A 16976-nucleotide genomic window follows, 5' to 3' on the forward strand; every position below is an offset into this window, starting at 1 on the left:
TTGTCAAAATTCGCTTTTGCCCAAATTCGATAAAATTTCAATATTTTTTAATGATACAAACTCTATGTGAAATATATAACTCAGTGTTTGTTGGATATAGTGGATACTAAGTAAAAAGACCTCCATGAACAAAATTGGGAAAATTGCACATAATATCTCGGTTCAGAATACTAGCCAAAATAACTTCATTAAAATTGAAATAACTCCATCAGTTTTCAATATTTTTTCAAGAACTTTTTGGAATCGATTAAGGATTGCATATCAAGCTTATTTTGAGCAACAATTTTTGATGTAGGCCTCCAAGGAGATAGGGATATATTAAAGTATATTAAAGTATATCCCCGGGTCAAAATCGGGAAAAATCCTACATTTTAATATACTTTAATATGGTTGGCCCCCCCCCCCCCCCCCCCCCCAAGATCCTACATTTTAATATACTTTAATATGGTTGCCCCCCCCCCCCCCAATCTTCTGTAGACTAGTCAATAGATTTTCTTGTATCTCAATAGCGGCGAGCTGGAGGCCATCTCAGATTTAATCCGAGCTCTCTAAATTGATTTAATAGTTGTTCCTGATAGAGGGAAATATTATATTAGCTGCTTTGGTCTTGAAAATCATGTGACCTCTTCTTTTTTTTTTTCAATTTCCAGTCCAAAATCGAATACAAAATTTTGAGGGCATATTTCAAAATTCTGTCGAGAGTCACCTCTCCTAAACACTAGATGATCCCTAGAACACATCCTGAATCGGCCATCTCACAGATTTAATATGAGCTCTCTAAATTGATTTAATAGTTGTTCCTGACAGAGGGAAAGGATGATGATCAATTACTCTACACTCGACTGTCACGTGACTTCTTCAACCCGTTCTCTAGCTGGTCCTGAACGACTATTTGAAACCTTAACCCTCTAATCTGATCTCAACCCTAACCCTAACCCAATCCTTAACAAAAGCATATGCTGAAATCCTAACCACTAACCCTAACGAAATATTTGACTAACTTCCTTATACGGTCATATCACGTGATCGAGACAGTTTTTCGCCAATATCTCGTCAGGGGAGCATTTTAACCCTATGTCATGGAGGGTGCTTCGGAATCAGCGTCCGAAAATACATCGATTGAACATTGAAGTTGGTTTCAACTGTAGGGGGCCCTTTTAGAATTAGAACAATCTCGTAGATCGACTGCACGCTCGCTAAAAGAGAGGAGCAAGCAATAAACTCAAAACTAGCGTCTAGCAAGCTAAATAAATTATGCCCATGTTGTAAAGGTTTAATTGGAACTGTTTGAAACTCATTCGTTGTGAGAAACTTGATTGACGATGTCAACCCATCGAGATCGTTGCTCTGCGAAGCAGAGCAACGGTCGACGATGCGAAGCAAAAATGAATCGATGATGCGAAGCAAGAATGCTAGTTCGCGTCGAAGCGGCGAAGTCGGAAGTCCTCCAATGAGAAACATTCGCCTAACCACTAACCATGTGCTTTCGCGCCACTGCAAGGGCTCTGGATAGACTTAGAGCAATGACAAACACTAAAATGGGCCCACCCCAGTTTAATTATTGATTAGTGATTAGGGTCAAGGTTAAGGTTATCACAAATATCAGAGATATTATGACATATCAACATGTTATGTATCCTTTTTCATCCTCGCGCGCGAAAAGTGGCATGCAACGTATGTCAAGGTTAAGGTTAGGGTTACGTTTTAATAATTAATACGTTCAACACTGACACTACTATATAGCAAACAATTTGAGATCATGAATACGATGTTGTCACATTGAAAGGTTGAATAATTCCTTTCCTGATATATAATAAATGATATATAATAAAAGCCTTTTCCTTGTCGCATCAAACGGGATCGATAGAAATTTACTCAAGAAAACGTTAGGGTTAGGCAATCAAAGTAATGGGGGTTATTTATATTTGAAGTGGGATAGATCGACATGGGCTCGCTATAAGTATAATAAATTCGTCGTACCGAGCTGATTACGATTCAGTAAAAATTATTTCAAAGAAACTGATACTTTTGAGTTATGGACATTTTTTGTCATACGTTGTATGACCCGTTGTAGCGCGATGCGTTACTGTTGACTGTGCCGCGCCGCGCACTTAATAAGGCTTCTCACATCCAAAAAGTTGGATATGATCATCAGCTACAGTGGCTGTAGCTGATGATCATATCCAACTTCAAGAATGTTTGAAGCGATATCTTATGACTTGGTTGATTGGTGAAATATACAACTTTGATTTTTTGCAAAAATTTCAATTTTGCTTCTCTCGACCTTGTTTGGTCTGTAACTTCATCATTTACTGTTTAATTATAAAATCCTTTGAAGGGCTTCTTGTACGGATTGTTAATAATGTTCATTCAAAAAATCAGCCAAAAAACGTTTAAATTGACTGAAATATCCTTATTCAACTTTCGAAAATAAAAATATTATTTTTTTCGAAAGTGAGTGCTCTCAAAAATAATTTTTAATGTATCAAATCTTATTGTTTTTATGTATACTTTAATAATATGAAGTCAAATCTCGGGTCTCTGAATAGAAGGTTTTGGTATATGTCCCCTTAAAGCACTTAGCAAAATCAACATATTGCATATTGTTTGAACAGCTCAAATTGTTATTACATATTAACTGTTAGTGTTGGTTGATTAGTAATGCCACTTACGAACACTCTACGAATACGAATACTCTGGCTGAGTACGGTTGTGTGCTGCAGCTAGCTTGTACATCGTAGCTGCAGTGGTCACGGACCGTTGTATTCAGTGTTTAATTAACTATTCATTTCTAAATTCAGTATCACAATTTCATATAATATACAGTAGGGCACAAAGTTTATTATTATATTATTAGTATTACGCTAACAGTGCAGTATCATTTGTCGCAAGAAAGCAGAATAATCAGAAACTATTTGGAACTCCCAAAAACTGTCTATTATTACGCTATAGTTAGCAATTATAAGTTGAGCGTACTCAATATATATAAGTAATTTGTAACATGTAATGCATTAAATGTAACCCAGTATTGACCCCACTAGCTCACCCACGCATCATCAATCCTGAATCATCAATCATGTCGAAGGCGCGCACTCCACGGATGAAAATCGACCATGTTGATGTATATAATATAGTCAACTATTAGTATTACTATTTAGTAGAACGGGGGGGGGGGCAACCATATTAAAGTATATCCCCGGGTCAAAATCGGAAAAAATCCTACATTTTAATATACTTTAATATAATGTACCTACAATTAGTAGATTAGAAGATAAGCCAGTTGCTAGTCCCCTGAACTCATACTTCATATATTTTGGCTCATAAATTGGTCAAGTATCAATATCTTTGAACAAGACTAACTTTACATGAAAGGTAAATCTAATCCATACATTAAATAAAACAAAATTTTTCACATGATTGTTTATAATGCAGGTATATTAAAGTATATATCCCGGGTCAAAATTGAAAAAATATCTACATTTTAATATACTTTAATATGGTTCAAAATTTTACTGGAGAAAATGTAGGTATATTAAGTATATTAAAAGGGGGGGGGGCAACCATATTAAAGTATATTAAAGTATATCCCCGGGTCAAAATCGGAAAAAATCCTACATTTTAATATACTTTAATATACCTACAATTAGAAGATTTATATTCTTCGTTAAGATTTACCTGATGAACTATATTTTTCACTCAGATTCGCAAGATAAGCCTGTTTTAGGACTAGTACATGAATTTCCATCCAGATTGGTCAAAAATTGGCTGAGCTATGAGCTTTAAAAAATATGCCCATATTTGGGCATACGCTTTTGTCAAAATTCGCTTTTGCCCAAATTCGATAAAATTTCAATATTTTTTAATGATACAAACTCTATGTGAAATATATAACTCAGTGTTTGTTGGATATAGTGGATACTAAGTAAAAAGACCTCCATGAACAAAATTGGGAAAATTGCACATAATATCTCGGTTCAGAATACTAGCCAAAATAACTTCATTAAAATTGAAATAACTCCATCAGTTTTCAATATTTTTTCAAGAACTTTTTGGAATCGATTAAGGATTGCATATCAAGCTTATTTTGAGCAACAATTTTTGATGTAGGCCTCCAAGGAGATAGGGATATATTAAAGTATATTAAAGTATATCCCCGGGTCAAAATCGGGAAAAATCCTACATTTTAATATACTTTAATATGGTTGGCCCCCCCCCCCCCCCAAGATCCTACATTTTAATATACTTTAATATGGTTGCCCCCCCCCCCCAATCTTCTGTAGACTAGTCAATAGATTTTCTTGTATCTCAATAGCGGCGAGCTGGAGGCCATCTCAGATTTAATCCGAGCTCTCTAAATTGATTTAATAGTTGTTCCTGATAGAGGGAAATATTATATTAGCTGCTTTGGTCTTGAAAATCATGTGACCTCTTCTTTTTTTTTTTCAATTTCCAGTCCAAAATCGAATACAAAATTTTGAGGGCATATTTCAAAATTCTGTCGAGAGTCACCTCTCCTAAACACTAGATGATCCCTAGAACACATCCTGAATCGGCCATCTCACAGATTTAATATGAGCTCTCTAAATTGATTTAATAGTTGTTCCTGACAGAGGGAAAGGATGATGATCAATTACTCTACACTCGACTGTCACGTGACTTCTTCAACCCGTTCTCTAGCTGGTCCTGAACGACTATTTGAAACCTTAACCCTCTAATCTGATCTCAACCCTAACCCTAACCCAATCCTTAACAAAAGCATATGCTGAAATCCTAACCACTAACCCTAACGAAATATTTGACTAACTTCCTTATACGGTCATATCACGTGATCGAGACAGTTTTTCGCCAATATCTCGTCAGGGGAGCATTTTAACCCTATGTCATGGAGGGTGCTTCGGAATCAGCGTCCGAAAATACATCGATTGAACATTGAAGTTGGTTTCAACTGTAGGGGGCCCTTTTAGAATTAGAACAATCTCGTAGATCGACTGCACGCTCGCTAAAAGAGAGGAGCAAGCAATAAACTCAAAACTAGCGTCTAGCAAGCTAAATAAATTATGCCCATGTTGTAAAGGTTTAATTGGAACTGTTTGAAACTCATTCGTTGTGAGAAACTTGATTGACGATGTCAACCCATCGAGATCGTTGCTCTGCGAAGCAGAGCAACGGTCGACGATGCGAAGCAAAAATGAATCGATGATGCGAAGCAAGAATGCTAGTTCGCGTCGAAGCGGCGAAGTCGGAAGTCCTCCAATGAGAAACATTCGCCTAACCACTAACCATGTGCTTTCGCGCCACTGCAAGGGCTCTGGATAGACTTAGAGCAATGACAAACACTAAAATGGGCCCACCCCAGTTTAATTATTGATTAGTGATTAGGGTCAAGGTTAAGGTTATCACAAATATCAGAGATATTATGACATATCAACATGTTATGTATCCTTTTTCATCCTCGCGCGCGAAAAGTGGCATGCAACGTATGTCAAGGTTAAGGTTAGGGTTACGTTTTAATAATTAATACGTTCAACACTGACACTACTATATAGCAAACAATTTGAGATCATGAATACGATGTTGTCACATTGAAAGGTTGAATAATTCCTTTCCTGATATATAATAAATGATATATAATAAAAGCCTTTTCCTTGTCGCATCAAACGGGATCGATAGAAATTTACTCAAGAAAACGTTAGGGTTAGGCAATCAAAGTAATGGGGGTTATTTATATTTGAAGTGGGATAGATCGACATGGGCTCGCTATAAGTATAATAAATTCGTCGTACCGAGCTGATTACGATTCAGTAAAAATTATTTCAAAGAAACTGATACTTTTGAGTTATGGACATTTTTTGTCATACGTTGTATGACCCGTTGTAGCGCGATGCGTTACTGTTGACTGTGCCGCGCCGCGCACTTAATAAGGCTTCTCACATCCAAAAAGTTGGATATGATCATCAGCTACAGTGGCTGTAGCTGATGATCATATCCAACTTCAAGAATGTTTGAAGCGATATCTTATGACTTGGTTGATTGGTGAAATTTCAATTTTGCTTCTCTCGACCTTGTTTGGTCTGTAACTTCATCATTTACTGTTTAATTATAAAATCCTTTGAAGGGCTTCTTGTACGGATTGTTAATAATGTTCATTCAAAAAATCAGCCAAAAAACGTTTAAATTGACTGAAATATCCTTATTCAACTTTCGAAAATAAAAATATTATTTTTTTCGAAAGTGAGTGCTCTCAAAAATAATTTTTAATGTATCAAATCTTATTGTTTTTATGTATACTTTAATAATATGAAGTCAAATCTCGGGTCTCTGAATAGAAGGTTTTGGTATATGTCCCCTTAAAGCACTTAGCAAAATCAACATATTGCATATTGTTTGAACAGCTCAAATTGTTATTACATATTAACTGTTAGTGTTGGTTGATTAGTAATGCCACTTACGAACACTCTACGAATACGAATACTCTGGCTGAGTACGGTTGTGTGCTGCAGCTAGCTTGTACATCGTAGCTGCAGTGGTCACGGACCGTTGTATTCAGTGTTTAATTAACTATTCATTTCTAAATTCAGTATCACAATTTCATATAATATACAGTAGGGCACAAAGTTTATTATTATATTATTAGTATTACGCTAACAGTGCAGTATCATTTGTCGCAAGAAAGCAGAATAATCAGAAACTATTTGGAACTCCCAAAAACTGTCTATTATTACGCTATAGTTAGCAATTATAAGTTGAGCGTACTCAATATATATAAGTAATTTGTAACATGTAATGCATTAAATGTAACCCAGTATTGACCCCACTAGCTCACCCACGCATCATCAATCCTGAATCATCAATCATGTCGAAGGCGCGCACTCCACGGATGAAAATCGACCATGTTGATGTATATAATATAGTCAACTATTAGTATTACTATTTAGTAGAACGCAACTTAACAAGCAGTAGAAGCCTCGGGGTAGGTATTTTAACGCACGTGTGGTGTACTTGGTATATTTAACCAATGCAAATTAAGTGCATCGATTAATTGGCAATTTCCAGAGTTTCGTTATGGTATCGTGGATTTCGTCCTTTTAAAGTGTATTGACTTTGACATTTGAGTGCATCTAATGTCAAATCAGGTTTTTCAGTAATGATAGTTGTACACTGATTGGGCTTCATGATTCATATTTTAATAATGAATAAACCATTGCTATTTTGTATTTGTAAGCGTATCTTTTTAAAACCCACTCTCTCGGCCTGCTGACGTGATACCAAATATGAAAACGATCCCTTAATCCTATTACAGTGTAATCAGAGTAGGACAGTGCATTCGAAAAGTTTCCCGCTGTATTTATTAACCTCCTGTACTTCAGTCATGTGTCAGCTATTCAATGCGGAGTAGGTACCAGCTAACTGTACCCGTCCATTTACTCGGCTGTGGAGCATGTTTATTCGTACAGTTTACTTTTTCTACAGCATACAGTTTTACAATTATGCAGATTTTACACATTTTTCAATCGTGCAAAACTTCGTGTAATAAATCAACTCCAGAGCCCGGAAGTACAATAGCTCGAAAGGGTTTTAAGTACAGGGCTGAGGGCACAGGCCGCTGATTTCCTGTACACTATGTGTAACTTTATGTTTCCAGCCGCTTGATCGTAACACAGACTTTGTCAAACATTAACCACATTCTGTTCTATTGTCTCTAGTTTGTATTGGTGTTGCTTTATTACCTGCTACTCCCTTCAATCTCTACAGCTTGCTAATGTCTACCGTGTTTTGTGGCGATTTGCCATAATTTATTGTTGGGACAAATTTATTGTTTAGGCAAAGAACCAAATTTTAACATATCATATATCAAAGTGTTTATTACTGTCAGATAAGATTAAGATGGGTAGGGACAGACAGGGTATTGACAGAGGTGCTTGTTCCAGATGTGACTGTGGAGAATATGTCCCTAACTCTAGATCCAGCACAGTCAACCAGGTATTTGGTGTTATCAAATGGTATAATCTGATTCACTGAGACGATTTTTATGCGGGCAGAACCAAACTAGATTATTGATTATATTATGCATTATGCTAATGCATAATCTTAGGTCTCTTAAGATTACAACAATATCAATAACACGGCTCTTGAAAAGTTCCTCCTAAAGTTAAAAGCCTAAAACACGACAGAGATGTGGTTACTGTGGTCACTACCCACCTCACCACTGGGAGAAACCCTCACTTCAACCCGACACCGGGTCAGACTCTCAACCTCCTGAAACCCAGGGTACAGTAACTAGGGTCATTTCTGGGTCCTGGACTATTCTTGGCACTTGTAAGTTGAATTATTCAACTGTAGTCTCCCAGTAGTGATTATAGTTTCAAATTGTAACTGGAGATTTAATAAAGATGTGGTGTTTATTGGCCAACTGCCACGTGCTAGAGTAATTTGCAAAACATGGTGTGCTAGTTGCTACTGTAATATAAGAGTATAAGTGTAGCACTGATAACTTCACGATTGATCCTCCAATCTTTTACCAGGCGTACAAAATATGGTGACGCTGAAATTCTATATTATTAAAATGTTGACGATAGTGATAAAATGGATATTTAGACAGAGTTTGGCACCCGCACGATTCATCGTGCTCATCTACATGTTTATACAGCCAACAAGATTTTATATTCAAATACATTGGTGAGTAAAAGTTCATAATATCCTAGCCTTATATATGTCAAGATATTCAAATGCTTCATGGAGAACAACAGCCAACCGGATAAACTTACAATTTTGATCGATCCTTTATTTAACGACAAGCTAGAACCAACAGTTCAACAATCTCAGTGAATCACAAGGGCACAGCGGCAGTGTTTCAGTAATGTTACAAATGGTCTACATATTTGCGTTATCGCTAGGACTCCTATTCTCCTACTCCTTAGAGCAATCCCCCGCTGAGTACTACAAGTCCTGGCTCAGAATGGCTCTCTTGGTTACTGCTATCTTTCTCTTACTGCTCTACTGGGTTAGCTATTGTTCATAAACTTTAAATACATGTATACATTAATCGAGTGAAATATCATGAATATTGAATATGATTGTATTTATACGACAACTTTAGTGTTATCTTATTATATTGCATTTTAACACTAACAGGCGTTTCAATTTGTAGACCCTGTATAAATGGATGTAATAAGTTTTATTTTCATCAGGTTGATGCTGTCTACAGAGTGGCTCTATTTATCAATACCTCAAGCCCCCCTCTGGAGATCATACAAACTTTATTTCAACCTTTATCCAAGATATTGAAACTGTTGAACCTACCTGAGTTTTGGAATTGAATGATTTTAATTGTGTATGTTAGGTAAAGGTTTATGAAATCAGTTTAAATAATTTAAATTCAATAATTTATAAAGTTTTAAATGTCTAAACTAATCCCATATCACCCTGTTTTCATGCTAGGTTTTCAGATTTTCACAAAGCTTTTAAGGGAGTATTTGATAATTGATTTCACCGTCCTATTATTTCATTCTAAACTTTCTTCGCAATATTTGATTTATTTGTCATTTTTAGCAACAAGGGATCATTTAAAAAATACTTCAGCAACTTTCTGTTAATTTTATACCCCCTTCCCATCAAAGGTAGTAAATCACAATTCAATTACATTGACTCTGTAAGAATCAGTAAATGTAAAATGTGTATAAAATATAATCTGTAAAATTGATGATAAAAAGTCTGGTTAACCACAAAAATCAAAACTTTTAATCATATTATCATGTCATAAATTTAATTGAAAAAACATCAAACGGTAAAACAAAACAACCTCAAAATCAAAAAGCCAAACACACAAAGTTGAAGCTAAGTTTAAGCTAGGTACGCGAAACGACCATCAGTAAAATTACAAATTTAATCCCAGTCCCCATCACTATTTCCATCAGTAGTACTGGCATCTGTATCAGCGCGGGGTTTAGGGGGTGGTATCATGGCAGACACCCTGTCCATAGCCCCAACATTTGAGGATGAGGACGCTGCTTTGGGTGAATTCGAAGGGCCCGCTTTAGCTTTGTCACCGGATATTCCTTTACGACGCCGATTAAGCGAGGCTAGCAGATCAGACATCATGTCTCCGCCACCACCGTCAGATCTAGATTATTGAAGTATTACAAGTTTATTTTGTTAAATTCAAGAGCTGGAAGAGTTCAATTAAAAAGTCACTTTATCAGGACGCATGTACTATCAACTACGGAAAATATTTTATATTGCTCACTCTTTCGTTTTTTTAATCTCCTCTTTCTTGTCCCTCTTTCGCTCCTCGACAGATTTTAGCTTGTTCTTGCTGGCATTTCTAATGGACGACAACAAATCTCCTCTTCCACCTTGAGCATGCGGAGCTGGAGCCCCTTCTGGGGGTTTCACAGCTGGGGGTGGAGGAGGCGGTGGAGGAGGCGGTGGTGCTCGTACTGCTGGTGCTGTGAATAGTTGAATCTTAGAAGTTAGAGGCAAAGAAACCTCGTAATGTTTATTAGATTCATAAATCATAATCTATAATTACAGTGTTTACTGCTAAGAAATTAGATACATGCCTTTTTAAATAAAGCCTATGGACTAAGTTAGTTAGTGAGTAAGAGCAATTTTAAGTTTAATTTGAGGGTGATCACCTACCAGGGGGTGGCGGTGGGGCAGCAGGTGCAGGGGGTGGTGGTCCTGGAACACTAGGTGGTGGTGGTGGCGGCGGCGGTGGTGGAGCTGCATTAGCAGCTGGTGGCGGCCGTGGCGCCGAAGCCACGTTCGGGACATCGACACCAATATCCGGCAAGTCGGGTAAAACATCACCAATATTTGGTAACGAGGGAGCAATTGATCCTATGGTCTGGTCGAAAGAAATGTCTGCTACTCCAGGAAGGTCAGGCAGATACACTGGTATATCAAGTTCTGGTACTTCTCCAAGGTCCGGACTGAAATGTTAGTCGCGTGAAAAACTCTGGGAATGAGCAGAGGGTTAACGAGCAGTTATTCATTCCAAATTGTTTGAAAGTTCTAAAACAACACCATCTTGTGTGAATTTCCGCTAGAATATTCGATATTACACAGCGACCTTTTCTTTTTAAATCCAATGATTGATTAACTCATTTTGTGAGTGAAGTTTATCATCAATATTTATAAAGCATAGCTAGCTAGCTGTGCTATAGCTTTACAACCATTTATAACCATTCAATTCCTTGTAAGATCGAAGTAAGATTATTAAATTTATAAATTTTTTTATTATTTATTATATATTCGTGTAGCGCGATGATACAACTAAAAGAAAGCTTGCGCGTTCCATAATAATTCTCAGTAGACCGTTTTGTGGGAATGGCGCCAAATTTTGCTGTGCACACCCAGCATTGATCGACATCTATTGTTTTTAAATGATTTAATTTACCAGTTAAATCGCCTAAGATATCAGCTACCACACATGTATAGTTTAGTGGCTGACCATGCTTTAGTGCTCCTTCATAATGATGAAATTGCTAGGTAACAGCTTGATCCGTACGAATAGACCACGTTGCACGTGCATGATTGCTTTGTGCATTGTCAATCTAGAAAAAGTTACAGAAATTTTTCTCCTGACCTAAAAAATCTACCTATCTAAAGATGATTCTTTCATTGTTAGACAGACGATCTCGATACGAGATAACCCAAGTGGAGGAAATCAGGATAGAACCTGATTTCATGAGAAGAGCTCCATCGCTGGACTCTTGTTCCGATGAAGTTGATGACCTGCCCGTCAATTTTGACACACACAAGATCGCTGACAACGGTCGAGGTGTGTTTTGGATTGAAGAAATCAACGAGGTTGAAGGCTTAACTTCATTTATTCTTCCTGGGAGTATCGAGGATGACCCGAATGAGATCGATTGGAGTGATTCCTTCAATTACACCGAAGAGACCAAAGTTGAACAGCCCTTCAACTTACTTCCTAACGGAAAGCGAAAGAAAAGTGTTCGGACTAAAGTAAAGAACATGTTTAGGAACAAATCTTACCGTCGACGAGCAGCGTATGCATTCGACAGTAAATCGACATCACTCGGTGATGAGCTTGCTGCATCCTTGGATAAATTGAAGATGTTCATGAAGAACTCTATTGAACGTCTCCGACGATCAGAACCATCGTGGCGTCGTGGACCCTGGACAAACTTTGACGACGTGTTCAGTCATGGAGGCCGAGGGAACAACTTTATTCCTTTCATGAATCTAACTCCTGCCACTCGATGGTAAAGAAGATAACGAGGAATAAAAGATAAGGACTAAAGATCACGGAAATGGACTGAAATGAAAAACGGAACCTGAAACCACTACAAATGTGCTTTTACAACCACATACCGGATTTTACTACTACAATACCGATTTTAAAACTACAAATCGGATTTAAGAAAACCTTTTAAAGACTTAAGCAACCACTTAATATAGATGTCTAAGTCATTTTATTTTAGTCGGCCTTATGCCACAGTGGGGGGAGCAAGATAGAAAAATTACTTGCTCTTCGTGCCAGCCTCGTAGCTCTGCTAGATCGTGTCGTGTGACAGGGTCTAAAAGAACTAGAGGTCCCACTGCCGCGGATCTGATTTGGCTGATGATCCTGGAGAGCGGTCATCTCCATTAATTGTCTTATTAATTAACCAATGACATAATATTAGTATGTCAACCAGTCGCCATTTCATTTCAAAGTATTTTATACTTCAAATCTTATAGAGAACAAATTCTGATTCAGAAGAAACTTTTTAAATCTGAGATCATCACAGTGAAATGTTATCAAAATGATATCGTACTCTTGGTACCAAACTAACCAGTAAGCATATGATTTGGGAACGAGTCTGTTGATCAGCTCACTCCCTCCCAGACTAGCCGGAGCGTCCTCTAACATGTTGCTAGGCTCCAATTCCTCCGCAACACGGCGTCCAGGGGCGTCGAGCGGGTCAAACTTTCTGTGGGATCGATAAGGGTTGGTGCTACTGTTGAAGAGAAGATACGATGAGGCAGCTGTTATCCCCGGGGGTGGGTCTCCCAAACCTGATTCTAATTCTTCTTCCATAGAGTAAGCTCGTAACATTCGGGATTTCTGGGATGGTCGTGCAACTCGGAAGAAGTTCAACTTGTCCTGATGTAAAAATTGTGTTACAAAATTGAAAAAGCACTCAATACAAGGACGTCTGCTTACTTGGCACTGCAGAAAAGAGGCCGTCCGGGGATAAAGTAAGGCAGGTGTCCATAAAATCAAGATTACAATTAAATTTCAGATGATCTCCAAACCTTGATAGCTTTTTGGTCAGCAGGTTTCAATTCCTCGCTGTAACATTTCTCAGTCCGGGCACTCTTCCGGAGAACTGCTGACTCGGGAGTTGATTTAAAGAGTGGTTCATAGGATGTTAGCGTAGTAACAGGGTATTTGGAGCAAGAGAACACCTGTGGGTATTATACATCAGGGTGTTATAATTAGGTAATTTTATAATTGTTGTCGTGTTTGTGGGAATTGCTATACTACGGGAATTAAGAACCGACTTACAAATTTACAAATCAGCGGTCTCAATTTCAGTTACTTATTCAGAATAACTGAAAGAGGCACGGCGCGCGGTATTGTGTACATATTCAGACATCTCATACTTTACGTCATGAATTATTTAAAAGTCTCCTTAGATGGATTTGGAATGAGTCATGTTGTGTTGAAATATAAAAAGGACATTAAATATTTCATGAAAAATTTTGTAGGGCGTCGGCATGTCAAAATGAGTGTAGAACATGTCCCTTATCTATTTCCTCGGTAACATTTACCCCGTAAATTGTCTAGGAAGAAGTTGTAATAATGTGCAAGTGTAGTGTGCAAAATATTTAGAAAATAATTACGAGCAGTGCCAACATAGCAGATTGGGTTGCAATAACCCTTAAGTAACTGCAGGTTTTACTTTTGCAACTTAAATAAAATCTTAACTTTTGTACATTTATTTAACAGTAAAACAGACCTTATCATTGATAAAGGTATTGCTTATACAACAATTATATTACCTGAATTGCTTTCTTGCTTCCCTTCAGCTTGTCCACCTTGGTTTGAGCAAGTTTAACTCTCGTCTCCACATCTTGGAGGGCTTTCCTCTGACCCTCAACTCGGAGGTTAACTCTCCCTGTTGTGTGAAATTCAGGAAATACTGGGTTTAGAAAATATAATGTCATGATATATAAGTCGGCGTTAGCTTATCGAGTTGGAACCTTAGGGGTAAAACAGTGCAGTTTTCGCGCCAAAGGTTTTAAATAAATATATCAGTAAATTTCAAGGAAAAGGTATGAGTTTTAAAATAACTTGATCAACTAAAGCTACAAGATAAAGCTATTCCCCTTCACCCCCTTTCGGAACTAACCGAGAATTTCAGTCGCAACTTTATCAAGTTGACGAAGTGCATCAGCAATCTGGCTAATTGATTCCTCTCTCCGTAACTCTGGCGCTACTATTGGTACTTCACATTGCATTACTAAGAGAACACACTAGAATTAGCCAGCTTGTGTAAATGTGCGTGTCTTTGTGTTTGGTGTATTTTAGTGAGAGCTGTGAGTGTGTTATCTGACTCAAGAGATAGCGAGTAAGATGTCAACATGACTTGAAGATCGGACAGGTTCTGAGAGATAGCACTGAGATGTTACTATCACACATATTTTATTCTGTGGAATGAGCATCACACTAGTGTGAATTAACAAGATCCGTAGGTAGTACCAGGCTAAATATTTACAGCTACAATTGAATACAGAATTCAGAGTACAGAATTTAGAGTATTTTGTTGAAAAGTATAGTATTATAGATTTGTATATTTGATATGCCTATATGCGCATGGAAGTAAAGAGTCAACTTATCAGTGCAGTCTAGGTGTTAGCACGGCACAGTGTCAAATTTCAGAGAATCCGTACATTGTAAAGAATTGGTGTAGTATTGCACTATGTACTGAGCAGCCATAAGTAAGAGAATTTCGTAATTTCCTGTTGCTTCAGCGCTCACTGCTAAGTTAAACAGAGACTAAATTCTAGATCCTAAAACACATGGTGCAAGCTGAAGTCTTGTAACTGGTCACGTGACACTATGTTGACTGTTGAGCAATGAGCAGGGTAGAAGATGTGTTAGATAAAATAAAATCATTCCATCACTTTGATTTAAATTTGATACAATTTGAATTCTTTTGAGGACTTGATTATGAATGCCAATATAGAAACCCCATGACGAGGTATAAGGAATATAATACGATATTTAATAAAATAATCATTTTTTAAATAAGGATTTTAATGAAAATGTACACAGAAAGTGTAACCTAAAACAGTAAAACTGTACAAGGTGTAACCCAAAATGGTGACAAAACTCCCAGATTGAAAATGCCTATTTGAGGAAGATTAACATGGTATTTTTAAGGTAGAAATCCTCAAGTGGCGGCGAAAGTAGTCAAATGTGAAAGGATAAAAACTACTTATTTATAATTTACAAAAGATGTACATATCAAATTTACAAAATTGATTTACAAACATAGAAACATTCAAATCATTGAAAATACACATACAAATCTTATAAAAAAAGGAAAAATACACATTTACCCATCAGAATCTACGAAAAGACATAATCGAATAAAATCTGATATAAATTTTTTAAATGAAAACAAATCTTACCACAAAAAGAATCTGAATTTTTAAGATGAAACATAATTGTCGATGACAGTTGAGAAATCTTCACTGACAGAAATAAGTTCTTGGTATAAAACTGCAGCAGATGTTTTTAGTGAATCATCACCAATATTACTCTGTAACTGATGTATAGCCGCATTTAAACGGGGATGATGCAGCGTTAGATGAACAACATCTGAGAATCTTCCATATCTTTGATTGCTCTTCTTGGAGACACTGTCAAGATGAATAATAAAGTCTTTGTACTGAAGTACAGTTCTATTCACAATACTTACATTGTACATACTATAGTGAGAGTTTAAACTCATCACATCCTCCGCCAACAGTTCTCCTGATTTGATGGATTGTTCCACAAATTCCTTTGCAAGAATGTTGTCACAAGGCTTCTGAGATGAGACGATAATTTGTTTTGAAGATTTGGAACTGACGATATCAATAATTCGAAAATGAATGTGATCCATTCGACAATAGTTATATTCAACATTTATTTCGGACGATGGTTCGCCACCAGTAATTCTTGCCGTGAACCTGAAGTTGTTTCCTAAATCACTGAAGAAAACTTCTTTAAATCGTTGTACACTCATTTCTATGCAACCTTCAGCTATCAAACATTCAGCAAGAACCTCTTTGAAAGAAGAGTTAATGTCAAATGAAAAAGTTCCATTGAGTCCTTTCTCCCAATAATCAATCAGTTGGCTTACTGGAATGAGTTTCTGCTCAAGATCTGGAGTGACTTTGTAAAGTGTTGTACCGAACCTTGTGTAGGTTTTAATGTTACAAAGAATTGAGAAATCGTCAATATCAAGAAAACCTCGGAATCTAGATAACATTGAAGATTTACGGTAAAGAGTGTAGCTACTCGTGCTGTAAGGATCATATTTTAGAAACTTCCTATGAAATCCGGAATGTTTGGAAAGCTTCATGAAAGTAAGAGAATTACTGTCAGTAACAAAATCCAAGAAATCAGTCGACAGACATGGTTGAGTCTGGAGAGAAGGTTAAGAAATTCGACATTCATTTCTGAAATCAGTTCATTTGAGACTTTGATATGCACGCGGAAGTTTCCGTGGTACTTCTTTCTCCACGACAAGGCTTTAAAGAAGCTTATCCGGCCTCGTACCTCACACAGCAACTTATCTAATCGTGCTTGAGACGAACAACCCAGAGTCAGCGTCTGTTCTATTTCATTCAGCTCCACTAATGTCACTTCTGGATCACTGCTCAAAGTTTCCAGATAAGATTCTCCAGAAAACATGTTATACAACTTGTGAGTGCCACAGGCATAAGGAATGCAAAGATATCGGCCAGAA

The 16976-nt window shown here is 37.1% G+C and overlaps 2 protein-coding genes across 2 annotated transcripts; one reads left to right on the plus strand and one right to left on the minus strand.

Moving 5' to 3' along the window:
* Nucleotides 1-7877: 7877 nt before the first annotated feature.
* On the plus strand, nt 7878-9723 carry LOC134811158 (uncharacterized). Its single transcript, XM_063817896.1, has 5 exons — nt 7878-7980; nt 8172-8316; nt 8523-8676; nt 8824-9001; nt 9189-9723. Exons 1-5 carry the CDS (start codon nt 7885-7887, stop codon nt 9315-9317), a joined length of 702 nt encoding a protein of 233 aa, XP_063673966.1. The 5' UTR covers nt 7878-7884; the 3' UTR covers nt 9318-9723.
* Nucleotides 9632-16496, minus strand: LOC134826871 (WASH complex subunit 1-like). The gene is made up of 8 exons (XM_063839375.1): nt 15942-16496; nt 14367-14490; nt 14017-14132; nt 13267-13419; nt 12804-13114; nt 10639-10931; nt 10244-10445; nt 9632-10120 (listed from the first exon to the last, which is right to left on the minus strand). The coding sequence occupies exons 1-8, from the start codon at nt 16494-16496 to the stop codon at nt 9883-9885; spliced, it is 1992 nt and encodes a 663-aa protein (XP_063695445.1). The 3' UTR covers nt 9632-9882.
* Nucleotides 16497-16976: the final 480 nt, after the last annotated feature.

This window comes from Bolinopsis microptera, chromosome 2 (genome assembly GCF_026151205.1).
Source record: "Bolinopsis microptera isolate Bmic1 chromosome 2, MBARI_Bmic_1.0, whole genome shotgun sequence".
NCBI lineage: Eukaryota > Metazoa > Ctenophora > Tentaculata > Lobata > Bolinopsidae > Bolinopsis > Bolinopsis microptera.

Coding starts and splice junctions, on each gene's coding strand:
- LOC134826871 (XM_063839375.1), bottom strand. CDS start 16,496: ATGTTATCTAGATTCCGAGGTTTTCTTGATATTGACGATTTCTCAATT. Junction 10,932..12,803: donor CCCAAATCATATGCTTACTG/GTTAGTTTGGTA, acceptor CTAACATTTCAG/TCCGGACCTTGGAGAAGTAC. Junction 10,121..10,243: donor GAGATTAAAAAAACGAAAGA/GTGAGCAATATA, acceptor TCAATAATCTAG/ATCTGACGGTGGTGGCGGAG.
- LOC134811158 (XM_063817896.1), top strand. CDS start 7,885: ATGGGTAGGGACAGACAGGGTATTGACAGAGGTGCTTGTTCCAGATGT. Junction 8,677..8,823: donor TTTTATATTCAAATACATTG/GTGAGTAAAAGT, acceptor CAACAATCTCAG/TGAATCACAAGGGCACAGCG. Junction 9,002..9,188: donor TTCTCTTACTGCTCTACTGG/GTTAGCTATTGT, acceptor TATTTTCATCAG/GTTGATGCTGTCTACAGAGT.